Source organism: Phalacrocorax carbo, chromosome 5 (assembly GCF_963921805.1).
Source record: "Phalacrocorax carbo chromosome 5, bPhaCar2.1, whole genome shotgun sequence".
NCBI lineage: Eukaryota > Metazoa > Chordata > Aves > Suliformes > Phalacrocoracidae > Phalacrocorax > Phalacrocorax carbo.
In genome coordinates, this window is record NC_087517.1 from 38,855,375 (window position 1) to 38,877,658 (window position 22,284).

The window sequence follows — 22,284 nt, forward strand, 5'->3', positions numbered from 1 at the left end:
TCATTTGGCTCTGTCTACCAGCGTGGTGAGGGTTTAAATGGGAGATTTTTTTGGGAAGCCTCAGAAAGGAGGCAGCTGCTCTTTCAACGGCTGTGGTTTATTCTGGGGCCAGCTGCCCCCGCTGTGCCCTCCCGCACCTGTTGGCATTTGAATTATGGTCATTTCGTGCGTAGTAACTTAATAAGGCAAAGTCAGATTTTAATAGAACAAGCTGACACTCAGATGGGGGTTAAAGCAGTTTTGTGAAGGCTTAAGGAAAAGAGAGAGGAGCTACATTTAAGGGCGGGGATGTTCAGGTAACAATACTTGCCTGAGCAATGGCTATTCGCACTGTCACTGTAGAAGGGGGAATTGGACTCTTCTTGCTATGGCCCAGGGAATGACTGCCCCAGGACTGCTCCCAGACACAGCCTTTCAGGGTGGCTGGTATTTCTGACTGCTTTTTCTGGTTGTCCATAAAGCTATAAATACAGGCAGTAGCTAGGATTCCTTCCTAATAGTGTTGTGGACCTGCTGTTGTAGCATTATGGAGATTTTGCTGGGAAGAGTGGATCTGTGTGCACCCCTGCAGCAGGGCCACCCTGGCTGGTTTTGGGTCTTGCCTGATGTGCCAAGGCAGGTGCCACCTTAGGAGATGTTCTGACACCAGCTACCAGGTTGTCTTCTCCCAAAAACGTGTAAGTGCTGATGTAGGTGGTAGTTCCCTAATTACTCCTTCTCCCAGTCCCCAAAGAAAACACTTTTCATTCAAATTTAGTAGAGTGACCTCCTGGAGATGTCTTTTTTTTTTTTTTTTTAATAAAACTTTATTTTGTGAAATACAATACACGGAGAAAATAAATTAAGTGCTGAGTGCTGCTTTGAGTGGATTTGAACAGCTTTAGAGGAAAAAAAGACTTTATAGCCGCAAAGTGACCACAGGAATTTATTGATGCTTTATTTTTCCAGGAGATTACATTGTTTCAGTGCAAACAACATGAAAAGAGATGTGGGATGGTTGGATCCTGGACAGTAGCAGTTTATTCCATCTAGCTTGCCTTGGTGAAAGTTCAGGGTTTTTTTAAATGAAAGTCTAGTTACCCAGAGGTAATACCTATGGATGCACTGCTAAAAAGTGGTGGGGTTAGAGGCACATCATCCAGTTCTATGCAGTTTCCATGTTGACGGTGACAGACTGAGCAAGAATTTCAGGCAAATCTTGAGTGCTATCTGGTGTTTCTGAATTTGACTTGTTCTGGGAAGGAATGGGAGAGTTGGACTAGAAGTCAACATTGGCTGAAGAAACACTTGCAAAATGACAAACTGAATACTTGATATCTGTTTTTGAGGTGTTGTTTCATACAGGAGTTGGGAATGAGTCTTTCCTGGGCTAAAATAACTAACAGTTCAAATAAGCCCACAGACCCATGATATTTTACATTTGCATTTTAAAGACAGGTGCTGGGATTTTCTTTGGAGAGAAAAGCAGCATATCAGGGTTGTGGACTTTTTGTTGTTTTTTTCCCTACTTGTAGAAGAACTGCTAAATGATTGGGTACTTTTGAAACCCTCTTGACTATTGATCATGACTGTTAGAATAATATTTTTCAGGTTATTATTTTGTTTGAAGAGCTGTTCTCAGTAGTTTGCACAAGTATTCAGGCTATTCTGTCTTTACAGAAATGTAAAAATTATCAGAAGGTATTTCTTTGATGCCCTTTTTTTTAAATCAAAATCTCAATGTGCTTTATATAATAAATGTCTCAGGCTGTCAGTTTGCATAGCTTAAACTCTAATTTTGTACAACAGAGATCTAAGGTAATATTTAAGCCTGAGCATTTCCATGCTCATGAATAAACTGAGCATTTCTTTTCACATTTTGAATATGTTTGAAAAAAACCACTAAACACAGTTTCCAGCCAGTTAAAGAGCTGTGAATAAGACCCAGGAATCCATACTTCTGTTTTCTTTGCTCTTGGTCAACAGCATCATTTTGTTTTGTTTGTATATTTGGGGACATACCGTGGGCATGTGGAAGCCTTTAAGCATAGCAAGCAGACAAGGTTAAGTGTGTAAATGAGAAGAACGTACCGTTTGGTGTCTGGGGAAGTCCACTTAGACAGACAAGATGTGCTTTACAAACGCTGTGGAAAAATACAGATACACTAGTTAGAAGGAGCAGCAAATGTTACTTTCGGAAATACCTTTAAGAACAACAGCTGTTAGTGAGCTGATGGCATTAAAACCACACATTTCTGATCAGATTTGACCCAACATTGTGATAGAAAGTTCTAAGTGTTTAGTGTTGTACAAACCAAATTCTCTTCCCACTTAAGTATGAGAAGACTAAACATATGACAAATAAAGCACAGGAAGCAATCCTGTAGCTGATGTTTAGACAATCACTGCAACTGCTCTAGAGAAAGTCTAGAGACCCGGCATTGATCAAAGTAGCCTTCTCTGCTGTGGCTAAATCTAGTCTTTTGAATAGTGTGACCGCAGGCTAAGCATACTGCAACTGTCGTTTTCATGCAAAAGCTTTTCAACCTAACTCGGTTGTAGCTTTGCCTGATTTGCCTGAGAGGCTAAAAGCCAACTGCAGTGAAACTCTGTGAGAGAGGGAAGAAATGTGGGATGAAGGGTGTTGAGCCCTTGCACCTACCCTCATAGTTGATGCATCCGTTGGAGTCTTCCTGACCTTTCATGAGTTCATCTACTTCCTCTTCTGTCATCTTCTCACCTGGACAGTGGGGAGAGCTTGGCTAATTCTTCCACAGACATGCAACTGAGGCTGAACCCTACAAGCTTTTCCAATGGCTTTCCTTGTTTTCTGAGTTAGTAACAAAGACATGTAACTGAACGGAGCTTTATTACTTTTAACTTTCTTTGGAAGTCTTGCATGTGCCTATAGGATTCTAGTTATTCCTACACAGTGAAGAAACTATGCAGTAAATCCTCTATCCTTGTCCCCATGCTTTATGTCAGTGAGGTGTACAGCCTTTTCTGTACAACTTCTTTACAACTTCCTCAACAGAGGCAATGGACAGGGAGGTGCTGATCTGATCTCTCTCTGGTGACCAGTAATAAGACACAAGGAAATGGTATAAAGCTGCAGCAGGGGACTGGACATCAGGAAAAGGTTCTTCACTGACAGGGTGGTCGGTCACTGGAACAGGCTCCCCAGGGAACTGGTTGCAGCACTAATGCTGTCAGAGTTCAAGGAGCACCTGGACAATATTCTTAGTCATATGGTTTAGTTTTAGGTAGTCCTGCAAGGAGCAGGGAGTTGGACTGGATTCTATGGGTCCCTTCCAACTGAGAGATGCTCTATGATTCCCTTTATTCCTCAAATAACAAGCACTCTTAAGACCTAGTGTGAATTTAGAAGTAATAAACCAAACCTTCTCCATTGGGCTTTCTACTGTGTTTTGTGCCTGCTTTGCTTGTGGATTCCCAGTTAGGAAACCCAGAGTCTTGTCTGGCTTTGTAGCCTCCTACCTTTCCAAACTGATCAGAATACCTTTCCTCCCTCTCTCATGCCTTTAAACAGCAGCAATTTTTAAAGTGCTCACAGAGGTGATAATCCCTTACCCAGAGTAGCCAGTACGTGGCGGAGTTCAGCCCCCATGACTGTGCCATTGCCTTCCTTGTCAAAGACACGCAGACCCTCAACAAAGTCTTCATAGGTACCCTGTTCCTTGTTGTTAGCAGCTGCTTGCAACATGGGCAGGAACTCTTCAAAAGTAATTTTCTTGGCATTCATCTCTGGAAAGAAAGCACCAGTTGCTACATGCTAGACACTTCTATGTGTGTTCTTTTGGGATATTCGCCCTCAAATGTGGAAGACCCTCACACCTTTTCTATCCTTTGCTCTAGTCTTTGCCTCAGGATTTGGCAGTTTCTTTGCAGAATCTGGATTCTCTTTATTGTGGGAGTTAATTTTCACATCCTTGCTCCACCCCTCTTCTCACATAACTTTGTATGCATATGTGCATGTTGTATTTTGCTTTCAGAAATGAAACTTGCTGTACAAGTTGATCTTTGAAAGGATCTTGGAAGTGGCGGAACTACAGAATACAGTAAAACAGAAACTTTGAGCTCCAAGCAGTGGGAAAAGGTAACCAGAGTGGGATGTTGCAACTTAGGCAAGCCCCTGAGGTTGCTGATAGCATATTACTAGCCTCTTTGGGGTCCCCCGGATGTGATAGCAGAGACTATTAGCAAAAGAATAAACTAATTAAAACCAAGAATGTCCAGTAGGGGTGGTGTCCAAATTTACTATTTAACATGTTCAGTGTGGAAGTTGAAGGACGCAGAAGCTTAATGCATCTAACCCCTTTGGTCTCATGAGCCAGAAGTTGTAGTTCTCAGTGAGGCCTTCCCCAGATGGTTTTTGCTGGAGCAAGGCTGCCAAATAAAAGGATTCCCCCCACCTAGATTTTTGCAAAGAGCAACCTTCATCTGGACAGCAATGAAATACAATAGATGAAAACATGGGAGAGACTTTTGAGTATACAGATGTTTACAGAAACTATTTTACTACCCAGCTACATAAAAGTGACTGTCAGTTATTGCTGTAGTCACTTAAAGTACTGTCAGTCTCACTTCTCTGTTAGTCCTCTGCTCAGTGCCTCCTGCTGGTGCTAATGCTTAACTCAAGTCTTCTGAATTGTTCTTCAAAGCGGCCTTTACCAGGCCTGAGGGTTTGGGTATAATGTAGCCTATCTTAATATGGTTCTGCATGACCGAAATCAGGGCTCACCTGCAGCCTAGGTCCTTGTTAGGAGGAGGTGACTACAGTATTTACCATTTCTTTTATCTCCAAGAGGGGAGAAAAGGAAGTGGAAAATGGCTGCTATAATAAATGGCCAACACATGCCTCAGCATGCGCAGGTTTGTAGGAGCTTTGAGCAGACCACCCCAGTCAGCAGAAATATACAGGTGGGTTTCCAGTCCCAGGGCATGTCTTGGCTTATGCAGAAGATCCTGCACTGGAAGGACCTGGAGAGCTGAGTGTCAGCTATTAGAAGTAGACTCTCAGCTCCTCAGCAAGGGCTGGGGCACAGATGGATTGTGAGCAGCAATAAGTTGGCATTACACCTACACCAAGTTAACACCAAAATGATCCCTACAGAGAATTCTCCATAGCCTAAGGAGAAGGTTTTCCTCTTTCTGAGCATTGTATCCCCCATCATCATCCTCTCAAAAGGAAATGGAGAAATTACATGTATTGTTGCTGCAGAGCTCCTTCCCCTGCCCCTCCTTGCTCTCCTATCAGAGCAAAAGTACCTCTCCCTCCTTCTGTGACTATTGATGTTGCCTAATTACAGCTCCCCAGCCTGATGAAAGACACGTGAGAGACTGTAGGGTACTTACCCTCTTTGCTAGGGTTGCCCAGGATCTTGTTGATCTCGGCATTTGTAGGGTTCTGTCCCAGTGCCCGGATGATATCGCCAACCTGGCTCAGGGTAATCTTGGCATCACCAGTCCTGTCAAAGAGGAGGAAGGCCTCCTTGAAGTCTGCAAGGGAAGAGCAACAGTTAAACTGAGCCGGGCAACTCCCTGTTGACAATTTGTGTTGACAAAGAGGTGAGCCTATTGTCTCCTGGCATTGTTCCACCAACTCCAGGGGGGTTATCCAAGGGGAACCTTTGTCCCACGATCCCAAGAAAAAACTCCTCCCCTCTGACACTTTGGTTTCACTGTTTTTAATCTTTCATATCTACCTTCATAGTTTTCCTGTCTCTAATAGCCATCAATGATTGACCCTGTAGTTGTTTTAAGCACAAAGAAAGATAAGCTTTCTACAAACATTGCTATTCAAGAACAGGTTTCTTTACAAGACACAGCAGCAGAAGGTAAAAATGTTATTATCCACTCCACCTTATCCCACCAGAGGACTGGGACTCTTCTGTCAAAGTACCTAGCAGTGCAAGACATCAGAGTGCAATCCCAGCATCTCAGCTACACAGTGCTAATGGGGAAGCTGAAGGTAGATTTCAAATGCTTCTACTTTTGTTTTCCCTTAATGTTCCCTTACAACGACATTTCTACTCCTGTTTGTTCCCTCCTTTGCCCTTTACAGTCTGTCCCTGCATCTTACAAATCCATGAATATCTGGCTTTTCCTGTAGTAATACTTGTGTGGTGCTTTATTTCAGTCCATGTCCAGTGTATACACTGAGACTTTGCTTCTTTCAGTGCTGCCAAGTGATCGATGTTGACTTATTTTCCCCTTGCTGCTGACCAAGGACTTGGGGTACAGACATTTTTCCTACAAAAATCAGCACAGATGGTCACCTTCGTTGCATTGCCAGTCACCTTCTCTTGCAAAGTTCCATGTTAATTATCTTAATATATTTTTCAGGCTTTTTAAAGTATTTGTTGCAATGAATAAAGAAATGTGTTTTTTAAAAAAGAGGAGGGGGCAAAAGTCAAGGGACTAGCTAAAAAGCTATCTTAGAACCTCATATGTCAGGAGCATCTTGGACTGTGCTGTTGATATTTTCTGCACTGCAGTGTCTGATGATGCTGTGTTTTAGCTCCAAGTAAACCAGGTGAAATGTCTTTCCCTTGGACGTGATGCACTTCCAGCAGCTAGAGAGGCTTTGTTATTTCACGGTGTGTGTAGGTGGAATGCTCTTTGTGCCTTGGGGCAGATTTAGGAGCAATAAACCACATCTCAAATCATGTCTTCATTTATCTTGTGCTGGGGACAGGTGACACAGAGGTATTTAAGTTCTTGTTTCAGCCATCCGTATACCGCCTTAGTAAAGGAGTTGCTGGCACCCAGTAAAACTGCTGATACAGGATGTCAGCCTGCTAGGCTGTAATCTAATACATCTGAAACTAATCCTCTTACTGTCTGATGTGAGAGACCTATAACCCTTTACTACTAACCCTCTCCCCTTACAGCTTTTATTGCAGGATATGAAATCAAGGCCTTCTGCACCTGTGTAGAGCTTCCCCTTAAAATATACCAACTTGATATTGGCTCCTGCTTTAGCAGCTGAGGTCGATGAGCTGTAGTGATTTATACCATATGATCTGATCTTTCATCTGGTGCATTAATGACATTTAGGCAGAGTGAGGTGCAAAACAATGCCAGTTTGCTATTAGCAAAGCCATCAGGAGACTTCTTTGTTTTGTAAATCCCGTGTTATGTTCACTAAGTTCTGAACGCTGCTCCCCAGCTTAGAGAAAAAGCCTGATTTTTAACTTATGTCTCTAAGGCATGCATTTCACTGCAATGTATCTTTGCTGTGGGGATTTTCTTTTTAGTTTGGGTTGTTTGTTTTGGTTTTTTTGTTTGTTTAGTTGGGTGTGGGGATATTTTTTGTTGGTGTTTTCTTTTTTTTTATATAGCTAGTCCTAGTTTATACCTCTGTTGGAATAAGCACGTCTAAAATCCCTCTCTGAGGAGGGTACTAGCGAGCTACTGGTGCGTCAGCCTGTATGGATGGAAATAGTTACTGAGGGTGGGACAGCTCTGTTCCTGGGAAATTATCCCTCTCTCAAGTAGCCTTTAATTGCTCCACTGCTTGGTTCAGTCATCACGGCATTACAGCAGCTGGATGATCTGAAATATGTACGGAAGCTGAAAGAAATATTTTGCTTCGTTGTGCATGCCAGCAGCTTTGAATTGATGGCATTTTTCCATAAACCCTCCCAACCCTTTTGGAAAAGTTTTAGAATTAAAAAGTGAGGAAGAGTCCAAATTATTTTCTTTGTGACCAGGGGTGTTTGGGCTGCAGGAAATGTTTCGAATCTCACTGCACTATACCTCTCCCTGCTGCTTTGATGGTGTAACCCAGAGCAGGCTGGTGTTCATAAAGTTTAGGGCTCTCTTAAGACCTGCTTCTAGCTATTCCTCTCCCTCTGGATCTCTAGTAAATCCTTGTGTCTTCCATTCTAAATACTTTGTTCACAGTAAGAAGTCTACTATATTTGCTACTGATTTTGACCTACATTATTTAATATAACCCAAATTAATCTCTTAGGATATTTAAAACACTCCAGCTTAGATTTCCAGTGCTTCAATGGGGATTTTTGTTCATGTCAGAATTTTTAATCAGATCTTAATAGCAGATTGAAAAAAACCAATTGGAACTTACTGGTGTCTTGTGAAACAGAGGATAAAGCAAGATGCTCAAGAACTGCAGCATATCCAGACTATTGTGTTTTATATGCAACAGTTTACACAAGTCACTTATTTGCTAACTATTTCCATGCTTCATTAACGTATTTACAGTAAAACAGCCTTTCTTCCTCCCCTTCCACAACACCTCCTGGCAAAAGTGACATGTAGGCCTCTTGCATCTTCTATTCATACAAAATTAGAATGTCACTGCCGCTAAGTTAAATTTTCAGCTCACTCTGTCCTTCTTTTGTCCCTTACCTGCCTGTTTCCCCCATGACTTTCAAATGAAAGACCTGTTTTCAGTATCCTTGTGGATGGCCAGTACAGGAGCACAACTGAAAAACGTTCAGTAGGTAGAGCTGGTAACACCAGCATATTTCCTCTTCATACCATGGCATAAACTTCTCAGTCTGGGCAGCACAAAAGCACCCAGATAAATTAATTGTAAATCTATGGTCAGGTTCTTGTTCAGCGTAAGTCAGCACTGCTCCTCTGAAGTCAAGAGTGTGGTGATTTATACCAGCTGAAGTCCTAGCTTGTCTTTTTTGTAAAGGTTAAACTTCTGAGCCTGTAGCTCCTCTCTGAACCCACATACATGTAAAACACATCGGCTCTTTTGTAACTTACCATCCTGTTGCGCCTGGGAGAACTCGATCTGTTGGAAGGAAATCAATCACAAAAAATAGCTTAGGAAGGAGGGGCTGGGGGAGAACCTGTTTGTTTTCTAAAGCATCCAGCTCAAGCCATGAGTCATCTTCCAAAACAGCAAAAATGTGGCCTGTCAGCTGTGCAGGAGTAATGCAGATAGCAAGAGCGCTGTTAAGACTAGTGAATATTTAGCATTTGGTAGCCATTATGTGTTCCCCCTCCTGCCCCCTGTTAAAGTTTAACTTTTATTTCACTTACCATTAATTTGGTCGGGAGTGAAGGACTGCAGTTGGGAAGAAAGAGAGAGAGAAAAAAGAGAACTAGTACTGCTGAAAATGCACTGAGAGAAAGTAAATAGCTCGAAGTAGCTGAGTGCTCTCACATCTGGCTTGCCTAATGTAATTAGGCCATATCAACCTAAACTAGCAACTGCCCTTGTAAAAATGCATCACCAGGTCTGTTCTTAAAGATTCCATTAAAATCTGCATCCCAGGGAAAGCCAGGGTTGTGGCTAGAAGCAACAAAAATCTGAAGTCTCTTAACTAAAAAAGAAGTTGTTAATGTATCATCAGGTCACTTACTGTTTTAGAATAGACCTGCTTTATTAAGACCACTTGAAGTAATATTGCTAAACAAGTAGGGTTTTTTTACGTTAACATAGAAATTAAACCAATCCCTTAAAGTTTGTTTCAAATTAGTTTTTTTACAGTATATTATTTCATAAAGTATTAAACTATTATATTTTCTTAGATAAAAATATTACTATTTTCCTTTGCCACTTTAGCAGGTTTCATCTGATTTTAAAAAAAAAATGCTTAGCAGACAGCACTAGCAAATTGTAACCCTTCTGTCTGAAGCTACAGGAGCCGCATGTCTACCATTGCCTGGTGCAGAACTTGAGGCTAACCGGAAAACCTCACGTAGTCCTTTAGGTTTAAGGAGGAAAGCCAAGCATACCTAAGCTGTCTTCTGGACTGTCCTTCCCCCACTAGCACAAGAGCAAGAAGCCTGATTTACTTATACAAAATATACTGTCTCACTGCTAATCAATAGCTTTCCAGTGGACCCACCATGGTTGAGAGTTGGAAAAGAAGAGCAGCAGACGGGCAGGAGGGATTAGCTGAGAGGTCTTGAGAGTGGTCCTGCTTTCCTGGCCTTTCTTCCCCTTATTTATCTGGCGGTGTTGACGGCATTGCCTGGATTAGGTGTCAGAAGGAAGCGGTCCCTCCCCTTGGCGAGTTCTTTAGCTTTCTTAGGGCAAAGTGACAGAAGGCTCCATGTCTTGATTGACATCTTATGATGGCTATTTTTAGGAGGCTGGAGAGGGATAGGGAGTGGCAAGCAGTAAGTTCGATTGATGTCAGCACTTTCTGGGTCCGTACTTCCAAGAGGAGATATTCCTTGTCCAGACCTACCAAGACTTCCTTATAGGGAAGGATTCTATTTCACCAATAAGCTATAAAGTCAGTGAGCAAGAAGCGTTGAGGGTGAGAGGTGCCACGTGTTTGCCCCGCTGGCTGGTTTTACATGTGGCTTGCAGGTCGTGTTAGATGCAGCTGGATGGTCCTCGTACCTTTGCTGGGCTTTGCTCAACCCCTTAGACAGACAATACAGCGCTCAACATTAGATGAGTGGTGCTGCTGCTTGTCTGCTCAGTGTGATCCAGTCATTGGCACTGAGCAGAAGATAAACCTGTTGGCGGAGGTGGTGTCTGACTGTGAAGCTCTTCCTTTGCACCGGTTGCATTTTCCAAATTTTGAACATTTTAAAGAGAAAAATTATCCATATGTTTTGGACCCAATTGTATCACTATGTTAGTGGCTCATGTGTAGATGTAACCTGCAGGGCAGTGGGAAATTTATATTCACAGTAGCCTGTGCTGTCTAGGACGTTCTTCTTCTAGGGCTGGGGCTAGGCAGGGCACCAGCATACCAGCTTCAGGGCTCACTGGTGCAATGAGAGGAGGTGTTGCCGAGATTTTTGGGATATGGAGGTAAGGGAGAAGCCGTGATAGAAGCTAAAAAGCCCAAAAGGCTTTTTGTCATCCTTCCAGGATGACTGTTCATGGTGGGAAAAGGCGTACTCGCTTTTTTGTGTTGCAGAGTGTAGGGATCATGGTGCAACTACAAGTGGGGAGTTTCTAGGTAGGCTGCAGGAGGTACAGGCCGCAGCTTCTTCAGTAGCAAAGGTCTAGTCCCACCATGTAACATCCTCCAAGCCCAGGTCAAATCTCCAAATTGATGCTGTGAGACATTGTAAAAGGAATAGAAAACTTTGCTCCAAACGCCTTCCTTTCCCCGTCACCTCAACTGGGTTAAGAGTGTCACGGAGCCGGGGTGGGAATGGTTGTGTGTCAACAACAGACTCTGTTGCAAACTCAGGTCCCCTCTCTAATTTCTATTGATTTCTTTCGAGCATTCACTGCTCCTGGTGTTCTAATGACAAAATGTGATTAGTGAGGGAAATTTTTTCCTGTCACTTTCTTAGTTACCCTGGAGATAAGAATAACCTTTGTGAATGTCTCTCTTCAGTATATTGAGGCTCTGAAAGAAAGAATAAAATCTAAGCAGACTTAATTTTACTCGTTTTTGGTTGTGGGTTTTTTGTGGGGTTTTGGGTTTTTTTGTGGTTTTTTGTTGTTGTTGGTGGTGGTTTGTTTTTTTTTTTAACTGAGCAATCAAAATAAGTCAGAATATTTGGTTGGATTTGAGACATTAGCCTCCTACCTCCTATTTTGAAAACTAAAAATACAACTGTAAAGAATTTTCTAAGCTTACCACTTTAGCTGGAAAACATTCTGTCCAAAAAGATTATTCACATTTTTTGAGAAACATCTAGAAAACATACTGAGTATGAAAACTGCTCCACCGCCAATCCTGCACTTGTGGTTTTTCTGCCATTTGTAATCTATTAGCCTGTGGGAGCACGGATGTATTCAGGGTGAAGTGTAGCTATGATCAGGTGTGGTAGCATAGAAAAGGGGGTTTGTGCTTTTGTCTGATTTAGCCAACATAAGTTTAGCACAGCACAGACCTCCTGGTTAATACTGGCTGGGGCTGGAACTCAGGCAGTGAGAAAGCTAATATAGATCTTGGCTATCAGTCTCAATGCATTAACAAGGAAGCTTTCTAAAGACTTTGGCAGAGCTGAAATGTTGCCTGGGTCAACGTAGTGTGTTGCCTTTTGTGGAATTTTCCTTCTGCCCTTAGCCTCTTGCTCTCCAGTGCTGGCAACTGGGAAATATTCCCCTGAAAACAGGATTTAAAAAAAAAAATTTAACACTTTGATTAATTTTCTTGAACATTTTTTCTTACTTCCAGATAAACTTTATGGTTGGCTGCAACAAAACTCATCCCCAAAGACTTTAGATGCCAAGCAGAAAATAATTGGGGCACGTTTGTCTTGGGCATGGAAAACTGATACCTGGATTAGCCATCTGGCTTGAATGGGCTATCAAATATCTATAAACTGAGTAGAGTCTACATATAAACTGATTGATCTTTTGACCATATGAAACTTTGGTCAGAGTTTAGATGAGGAATTACTAGTGCACCACATCAGCCCTTCATTTTATTACTGGTTCTTGAATAAAAGCACACTAGACGAGTTTTGCTGGGAGGAAATATTTTAGCATGGGCATGTTGCATTCACTTGAATCACCCTGCTTTAAGTCAATGGGTTTGTTGGGGGCTTAAAATGCTACTTGTGTTGCATAAGGGTGCCTACAAATGCCCTCGTATAGAAAATATTTCAAACACTCCTTAAAAGAAATTAAAGCTAACTTTTCTGATTCTGTAAGGAGCTTTCATAAACCTCAGAAGGCAGAAAGAAGTATTTTTCAGTTACCTGATCTTTCTTCTGATCCTGGTGGTGTTTTTTGCATTATCAGAGGACATGATGCGTTTCAGGAGCTTAAAGATGTTGAATTTTCAGGGAGTTTGGTTTAAAAAAAGTAAATGCCCCTTCCCTCCCCAATCCTCCAGCAAAAATAACAAAACATTGAAGGAACTGCAACACATGGTAAGACCCAAAGGGCCTGGATTTCTCTAACTTGGCTTAGCCCTTATTTATGGACAGAGTTATTATCCAGAAGGTTTTCTGTGCCAAAGAAAAAGGTGGTGTGTTTGGGGGTTTTCTGTTTGTTGTTTTGTTTTGAAGATTAAGGCTTTACCTTCTATAGTTTGTGACCACCTTCTATTCTTCTTGTTGCTAGATAGAGCATTTTGACCAGGTCCCAGTTAAATAGGCTAGGGTGGATAAGATGGTTCGCAACTCTCTGTCACCACCTAAGCCGAAGACTCAGTCCACACAAATCTTTATTTCCAAATTCTTGCTGAAGTTCCTAACTTCCCAACAAATCACCAGTTCCTGGGCCTTAGGGCCCTGACCTTTGCAGTGTGGTGCTGTGCTCACCTATTTAGGCTGCTGGGCACTGGGACTGAGTACAGCTGTGCTCAGTGACAGTCGCTTTGTGCTCACTGTAAATGTATAAGTGTCTGGACAGGGTGCAAAGCCCCGAGAAAAGATGCTGCTGGGATTTAAAGCATTCATGCTCCATCTGCTTGTTACCCTTTGGGTGAATTACAGCGAAGGGAATAATCTTTGGATTTTATTAAGAGAGTCACTAGATATTTTGAGGTACTGTCTCCATAGAAGAGATTGAGAACATATCAGATGTCTTGGAAAATCAGAGAGGAGAAAATTGGAAAGTCCCATAGGACTGTATATTTAACCTTCTATTCAGGACTGGACTGATTTTTTTATTTTTGGGTGGAGATAAGCTAGGATTGTGCCTATAGCACTTCATATGATATCTGCTCACCACTAATGCCTGCTCCTTGATTAATACAGCTGCACGTGTTTTCTGCTAGACATCACTGAGCGCAGGATTGCACAGCTCTCAAACGCTTCTGAAAAGCAGGCTGTCGTTCCTCCGTCCCTTACCCTAGTTCAATAGGTTGTGCGATCGATGCCGCAGATTTTGGAGAGGCTGCTTCTCATTTAAGTAAGAATCAGCAGCCTGATGGATTTAGCCTCATGTCTTTTATGAAGCAGAGAAACATTAGGAGCAGATGAGCTCTTGAGAAAGAGAGCTCTGATTTGAGAACAGAGCTGCCTAGAAATACAGTTGAAGAAAGAATAAAAATGACCACCATTAATATAGGAGAGAAAATTGCCTGTGTGAGATACCACGAGGTTTGGAAGAATAGCTCAGAATCTCTTTGAGTTTAATGGACTTAACTGCAGACAGATGAATTTGATTTTTTTCTAAGGATTCTGTGTAACTTTCCAGCTTGTTTACTTTTAAAGCTTGTAACTTCACACTTGCTTTACAGTTGTGCAAGAACTTTTGGATGAACCTTGCTGATTAATTAATGTGCCCTTCTGAAATATCTGGGAGTGAAATGTGCTCTAGGTGTGCTGTTGATCATACCATTTTGAACAGATTTCGTTAACTTCATGTGGGGAAATACATTCAGTTGCGCTGATTTTGGTGCTGAGCTCTTCCCCCTGGTATCCAGTGCTAGGATGTGTAGGAATGGTTCAAAGCTGTGCCGGGGAGGTTTAGACTGGACATTAGGAGGCATTTCTTTACCAAGAGTGTTAGGAGGCATTTCTTTACCAAGAGTGTGGTCAAACAGTGGAACAGGCTCCCTGGAGAGGTCAATGCCCCAAGACTGTCAGTGTTTAAGAGGCATTTGGACAATGCCCTAACAAGCTTTAACTTTTGCTCAGCCCTGAATTGGTCAGGCAGTTGGACTGGATGATCATTGTAGGTCCCTTCCAATTGAAATAGTATATTCTATTTATTTGTAAAAGTGTCCCTTTTCTAATTGCATTTAGTTTTGCATGAACGTGTATAATCAAGGATATGCAAGGAAATGTGAGGCTCTGGAGCCCTGCTCTTGGGTGGATTTGTTGTTCTAACATGCCTCCCAGCGGCAGTATCTGAGTATTAACATTATTTAAACTATTGCTACTTGACATTTAAGTGCTATGCAGTAAACCAGCCAGTTGAAAGTGCTTTTTGGCAATGGGTATAAGATGTAATAAAGTCTTAGTGAAGTGGGGGCAAATTTCCAGCTTGGTTGTTTCATATCTCCTTACAGACAAGTTCTTTCTTTACTTGTCACTTGCTAAATTAGTCATCTTCTTCTTGCCTTATGTAAGATAAACTCAAATGTCTTGTTACTATCTGTTACAGTCTCTCTGTGCTCTAAGGGGGTTTAAAACACTATTTTAGAAATATTTCAGGGTTGGTTTGATTTACTAGTTGATGGGAGAAAGGCTCTGGCACACAACCACTGTTAACACTTGAAATTACTCTGAGCTGTTGAAACGTTGCTATCTGTGTAATTTGCTTTAAATTCCACTGTTTCTACCAAAGTTTGTTGCTCCCCAGACCCTCCAAAGGCTATAGGTATCTTTTTAAAATGCTGCCAAAGGAGACATAAGAAAAAGTGTTTACTAGTATATATGGACAGTCCCTACTTTTGAGGGACTCCTTGCTTAGCAGTGCTTTAGGAAGAAAAGGAGGCAAAATTCTTCTGAAAACTTTGTAAAGAAAACTAAGTGGTGGCTTTTCTGTTTGTTTTCCTTTCTGGTTTTCAGCAGTGTCCCAAAGGGACTTCTTGGTCAGATCAGCTGAGTCTGATATCCAGGTTCCCTATCCTGGCACACCTTTATGCCATGCCTCACCTATGCAGTGACTTAGCAACTTCCAGCAAGGGGGGGTCTGGCATCAGTGGTGGGGTTCATAGGGGCAAGGATTTGGCTGGGGCTGTTCTGCTCCAGGGTGGACCCTGAATGCTGCAGTATCTCAGTGGTCAAAGTGGTAGGAACCTGGTCTGGATGGCATCAGATAGGCACCTTTACATCTCTTAAGGCTAAGTCATATTTATGCTTTTCCCCTTCCTACCTAAAAGGGCACTTGGGACCGGTGACTTTGTCCAATGGGTATATCAGTCCTAGGGGATCTTTCTGGCATTGTTGCTGGAGCTGGATCAGGCATAACCTGAAGTCCTGTGCCAAAACTTTCAGGCAAAAACCTGCCAGTTCCTAATAAAGCCCTTAGCATTACAAGCAAATCTACTGCTAATGCTCCTGTTCTCACTCCACAGCTTCGCATGAAGTTTGGCTGCTGTGTAATCACTCTCCAAGTGCTTCAGCTGACATTTGCAGTCCTGCTTGCCCTCCAGCCCAGAAGCTTTCTGTCAGTGCATTTTAGTGAGTTTATCTCTCTCTGGTTATATCCAATGCAATGTCTGTTCAGAGGTGACCTACTTGAGTAGTGAATGTAATAAAGAATTAAGGACACTTGGAGAAATGTTTTTTACTGCCTTAAGAGCTCTGTATTTAAAAGCAAATGATCACACAGGTTTGCTTCCATGCAGCAGGCTTCATCATGCATCACACAGTTACACAGGCCTTAGTAAGCCTTTACTAGTTGATAGCTTTTAACTACTTTTCCCCTAAAGATGTAGGTGGCTTATCTGCAGTTGGGCATGGCATAATTGGTGTCTTGGCATTCCAGTCTTGAAAACACCAGCATGGAAAGCCTTGTGTACCAAATGAGCATCACTTACACCATGGATACTTGCAAGAACCCAATCTCTGTCTCTGCTCAGGAGAGGATACTCAGGTATATCCTTGAAGTAAAGGGCCCACTGTGACAGTGGGTCAGGGTACCACACGTTCAGACCACCCTCTGCAGAGCAGAAGCCTATGGAGCACTGCACTCCACATCGCCAGTACCCAGATCCCAAAACATCACAGTTAATGTTGTGAGCCTGGGCTTGATCCAAGGGCTGGTTGCGTCCGCTGGGAAGAGCCCTTAGATTTCCAGTTAAAAAAAACAACACACTTTTCTTGTTGGGATAGAGTCTGAGTTAAACTGATTTGGGCAATATGAAGCTTATCCATTTCTCACTGCCTCTGTGGCAAAACCAAGCATGAGACATCCTCATGATTAATGTCTAATCCCAGTTTTGCAGGCTTAGACCCGTAGCCATGCTCTTTGTCAGCTCAGCATTTTTCTTCTCACTCAGGCTTGTGTGGGAGAAGGAAGTTGACAAAACAGATAAGCTATCTTTTTAGGAGTGTCTTTGGTCACAGTTTTAACTACAGAATTCTTGAGGGTCTCTTAAAAAAATGGTCATTTTGCTTTTAATCGTGGCTGATTCCTGGTGGTAACTCTCAGGTGCATCCATCACTCTGTTCTTCTCAGTTATGATTTAATTTTTAACCTTTTTATCTATGATTTAAATCCAGGCCACACTAGTGATAAGGAAAATTGGAAATATAAATTTGGGTTGGAAAGGCTTGTGCAAAGCAAATTGAGTTTTATGTTGTTTCCTGAGTAGTGGGTAAAAGGGTCTTTAAATTTCCACCTCAAAACAAATTCTTTCTCCCTGCCTTGACTCTCTTACTGGGGTTGTTGCACTGTAAGCTATGGTGAGCTGAGAAGGGGCTGAGTGTAGAGATTTGAGTCTTTAGCAGTTAGGTATTCCTGTTACACAGTTTTATAGTCAATAGATGGTGCTCAAAAATAGAAAATCCAATACCAACTGCTTTTAGTACTAGCAAATAACCAAATATTTGCTTCAATTGGGTTAATTTAAAGTGGGGAAAAAAGAACAGAAGAGGGTGAAAGGCCTGTCACAATTTCTGATGGTGACAGGCAATTTTGGGGTTCCTGCATTTGCAGGAACCCAGACCTCTTAAAAAGAATAATAAAAAAAGCCTGACTTTCAAAGCATGCACCCCAAAAGGCTCAGAAAAGCAGATTCCCTGAAGACGGGCCAAGCTGGGCATCTGGGAGGAGGGGTACCTCTAAAAGAATCACTAGCCATGTTTGTAAAACATGTTCTTGTTTGTTTTGGATAATATTACGGTCTCTGACATGAAATTAAAATTAAGTACACTGAAATGTGTGGGTTGTTTGGCTGCTGTAAACCCTTATTAGGCAGCTCTACCCTTACCTGCCCCAACTGTAACAGTTAGAAGGGGTTTGGATGTCTCTTTATAAAATCTATGAAAGGATTTCTCTGTGCGTGCCTGCTGTGTGGCTCCCCAAATCATCATGGGCACCGCAGCCTGATGTTCCCAGTCACCCCTCATTAGCAGCAGGCTCTGGCATGGCTGTTAATTCCCCTGAGGAGTGGAGGGGACCCCACTTGATGCCCTTGTTCAAAGTGTTGGAGGCTTTGACTCCATGCTTGGTAAGTCATTATAAAAAGCCCCAGGACAGGATCATTCACTGATTCCTGGACAAAAGCTTAGTTTTAAGTACTCCGTGGCTCCAAAGCTGTGCTGGAAATGGTGCTGTGCCTTTACCTGTGCTGAGACTTTGGTGGCTGAATGGAAGGATTCAGGATTAATTATTGCTAATTAAGGGACTGGGCTAAGACTCAGCAAATTTTGATTCCTGATTCTGACACATCTTCCAGGCAAATCACTTATAAGAAGATGTTGTTTCCCTTTGCTGCCTGAGCTTTCAAAGGGTGAAAAAGGATAACCCAGGGTGGCTGGTTGGGACCTTGGGAGGTTGTCCAGTCCCTGCCCCTGCTCAAGGTTGGATGAAAGGCACCATGGTTATTCCTGGTGCCTTCTCGAAGAGCCCACTTACTCGAAGGTGCTACAGTCTGCCTGGGCAGACCTTGACTGATGTGGGGTCTCAGGTGAGAGGGGAAGGTCAGGGATAGAGGAGATATGTCATCCTTGTGGACCGGAAGGGCCCTGTCCACCCTCGCAGCACCTATGAGGCACCCTGCTCCTTGCCTGATAAGGGCAAGATGAAGAGCGGAGGAGATACTTGTAGAAAGATGTATGCTTGTGATGAATGGGCAGGGCAGGAGCTGTGCCACCCACTGCATTGCAGGGTAGTCATGTAACCTCCATCACGCTGTTCATATCTTCACTTATTTGCAAATAGGAGTAGTAATGCTTACATGCTGCTGTTAGTGTTAAAAGAATAGTTTTGTCATACTAGCCCAGGTTTTTTTCCTCCCCTTCAAAGAGGAAAATATTTTGTCTGATATTATCTCTCAAAAGAAAAAGAATTTAGGCAGACTATCTTCTTTTATCAGTCTGAATATGACAAATCCCAGAGCGTTCTCTGTGCTACCAGTATGTGTTTCCTGCCACAATAGAGAGCTGTCTGGGTAAAGGAGTGAACTGCAGAGATGCCTCAGAGTGCAGTCTGCCATTTTTTAGCTGGTAATATACTATTAAGTCTATTTATGTAAAGATAGATTAGCTAGGATCACTGGAGTTGAAATTCTATTTTCTCCTAATGAACTGGACATAGAAAGCTATCAAATCATATTAAATTATTTAGAAGAAAATGTAGCTTGCATTCCCCTTCATCTCTGAGACAAGTGAAATGTTGAGGTCTAATGTAATTTTCAGACAGTATTCTCAAAAACAGTGGGCTTTTTGTGTAGCCTTCACTATGATTGCTCAAAGTATTTCAAAATACCTTTTTTTCCTCTTGCTTTTGTCTTGCTTTGCCAGTGGGTTCAGCTTCAGTGTTATGAGAAGCTACATACTGTTTTAAGAAAATACTGTATACTGATTGTGAAAATTAAAGCAAACTTCAATAAATTTCACTAAAGGGGTCATAATATTGGGATTATATATATTAAGATACCTGAAACAGAATTCATCATGAGATGGAAATGAGTAGGTCCTATTAGGATTCTTTGTATTCCTTCTTTTCTCCATAATAGGCATGATTCCTTATGCAGAATTTAGCAGATTGGTCCCAGGGCCAATCAGCTTGTCAGGTAGGTGGAGAATAACTATTTATAGTCCTACATGGAGAAACTGGTCTGTCTCTTTATCACTTTTAATCACTTAACCTCCCTCTCCTCTTTCCGAAGTAAAGAATTTCCCAACATGGAGGAGTTTTCTTTGAAGGGTCAAAGCAACAATCAGTGATGTTGGTTGGCATGCAAAGTTGAAAGACAGTATGAGATCAAATGGAGGTGCAGTCAGAGGGAAACCTCTGAAAGACTGTTTCTCTTTGTTGCTTTCAATTTGCAGCAAATTGCAAATTCTAAGCAAGTATGTAAAGGTGAGAGGAAATCACTTGAAATGCTCCCATCCATGGCTTTCCAGCCTATGGTTTCTGTCAATGTTTGTGGTACAATGCAAATGAAAAGAAAATAGATGAAACTGCCAAATCCCTCTTTTTAAAAAAAATCTGTGGTTTTGTTTCTGCTTTTAAAAATAAGCCATGCTGATCTCAAAACACAGGACTAAAGGGTCATCAGGTGGTTGCAAAAATTTGGAAAGGAATTTGAGGGGAAAGTGCAACGTAAGGTGTGGTTTCAGTACTGTGCTATGAGAAAACATTGCATTCCACATTTCAGTAACCCTTTCCTGTCCTCATGCACCTACTTTAGAGGTTGGGGGGGGAGGGGAGGGATGTTGGTTGGTTTATTTTAAATGGAGCTTTACCAAACAGATCACACTGATACTGGCTTGTTAAAAAGTTCTGAGGGCCACCCTCCAAAATACTTTTGAAATCACTAGGCTTCGCTCTTGTGTTAAATCATGCACCATGCCTTACACTCCTCCAGCTACTAAAACAATCAAAAGCTCAGGCAGGTCAACAAATCTGTTGCCAGAGGTTACTCATTCATTTCACTGCAATCCCCAAACCGGAACCAAACACACACAACATTTTGCTGCAGGTCTCAGCTGGGACTCTGCTAATTTTCCCCTTTGGGAGTGCTTTGGGTCCACAATCAGCACACGTTCATCCATTTACCTTGATGCTCTTGAGATCAATTGCGGGTTCTTTGGGTTTAGCTGGTGCGGGTGCTGGCGCTGGTGCGGGTGCTGGTGCTGCAGCTGCTGCTGGTTTCTTTACATCTTTCTTTGGTGCCATTTTGTGTTGCTTAAACTTGAAAGTAAAGGTGGCCCCCCAAAAAACCTTTAAAAAAAACCCCAAACCTTTAAAAGTAATTCCTGGGAGAGGAGCAGTGGTCAGAATGAGCTACAGCCTGTGCCCTGGAGGTGGACCCAATGTGCTAAACTCTATAAGGGCATATATATATTTCACTTAGTGCCTTGTACAGTCCTGACACATGCAGCTGGATTGGACAGCTTGCTAATCAAGGGGGATGTCATTCCAGCTCGAGCTATAAATGGAATGTAACAGTTCAGGGCTTCATAAGATCAAGGGACTTTGGTGGCTTCCCCCCCCGCCGCCCTTAAAAACCCCAACCACCTCCCCTGTATTTTTTTTTAATGCGTGCAAAGGAGAGGGAAATGTGACAAACCCAGTTTCAGATCTGCCGTTGACATTTGGGCATGGATTGGACAGTCCTTTTTCTCATTAGAATTTCAGTTCTGCTTAAGTAATAAATCTTCTTTCTTCCCTTCCCTCCCCTGTTCCCCCATGCCTCCGTAGCACTCCAGGGGGATTTGGTTTCAAGCAGGAATTTTGACTTTCATGGCTGGGAAGATCATCAATTTCCAACCTCATTTGCTTCTCTCTCCACAGCCCCTCACTCCTTCTCTGCTTCCTTCTTTTACAAGGAAGTGTTGACCAAGCAAAGGCTCTGGTTGTTTAAAAATAAAGCAGGCAGATATGGAAAACAGTGCAGTACCTTGAGGCAAGGTGTCTTTCCCAGACCCTCAGTGTCTTTCTGTTCTTACTATTCCTTTCTATCATGTTAAGACTGTGTTTAGAACTGAAAATTGTTTCCTTTAATCTTTTCCTTTGACCTTCTTTTTCCTCTCCTAGGGATAAGCTGAGCCCTGATAGAATAGAGATCAGCCGGATGTTATGTTTTTCCACACAAAAGCTTTCCTTTTGTAATGTAATAATGATTGGAAGCTAGCCATCAGGCAAAGGAGGCACTTCTGTTTCCACCTTTTTTCACCTGTTTGCCTGCTCATCCTGTGCCTCTTTCCACCCCTCTGTCTCTTGATGGACCTACCTGCCCCCCACTCTCTCCAGGAGACACAACTTTCAGGAGAAGATGGCTTTTCTGTTTTCAGTAGACTTTTTCTAGCACAGCAAAACAACTTCTTACTCTTTCAAACCTGATGGTTCCCCTGGGTCCATATGATTGAGATTTGCTGCAGAAAAATCCAGGCGTGCTGGTTGTTCCTCCCTTGTCCAGCAATCTCTCTCCCATTTACTCTCCAGACTCCTGAATGTCTGTGCTGTAAGTGCAAGGCTTTTGATGGGGCCCTTAATTCTGTCCCATGAACTATACTGCGGAGTGTTTTGTAATTAGAAATTTAGAGCCTGAAGGCCTGGACAGACTACTTTGCATCCAAAGTCTGGCAGGATATCCAAGCACTCTCATGTTAGATTAACGGGTTTTAAGGAAGATAAACTTACAAAAATGCACACCAGAAAAGGGGGTGGATAGAATGGCTAAAGATGTATATTCATGTAAGAAAACCTGTGCTCAGAGCTCTTTGCTACAGCCCATGACCTTGAGCAAGAGACTTTCTGGAAGTTGAGTCATCTCTTTTGAATGAATAGACCTATAC

General features: G+C 42.4%; 1 protein-coding gene across 3 annotated transcripts; it reads right to left on the reverse strand.

The window, feature by feature from the left end:
• Positions 1 to 912: 912 nt before the first annotated feature.
• Positions 913 to 20,806, reverse strand: MYL1 (myosin light chain 1). 3 transcript variants are annotated; one of them, XM_009503537.2, is made up of 7 exons: positions 20,543 to 20,806; positions 8,746 to 8,773; positions 5,356 to 5,499; positions 3,571 to 3,744; positions 2,642 to 2,719; positions 2,071 to 2,123; positions 913 to 1,234 (listed from the first exon to the last, which is right to left on the reverse strand). In XM_009503537.2, the coding sequence occupies exons 1-6, from the start codon at positions 20,660 to 20,662 to the stop codon at positions 2,095 to 2,097; spliced, it is 573 nt and encodes a 190-aa protein (XP_009501832.1). In that variant the 5' UTR covers positions 20,663 to 20,806; the 3' UTR covers positions 913 to 1,234; positions 2,071 to 2,094. The 3 variants fall into 3 exon arrangements, with proteins under 3 accessions (XP_009501832.1, XP_009501833.1, XP_064308164.1); XM_009503538.2 differs by lacking the exons at positions 8,746 to 8,773; positions 20,543 to 20,806 and adding exons at positions 9,025 to 9,049; positions 9,837 to 9,970; XM_064452094.1 differs by lacking the exon at positions 20,543 to 20,806 and adding an exon at positions 9,025 to 9,042.
• Positions 20,807 to 22,284: the final 1,478 nt, after the last annotated feature.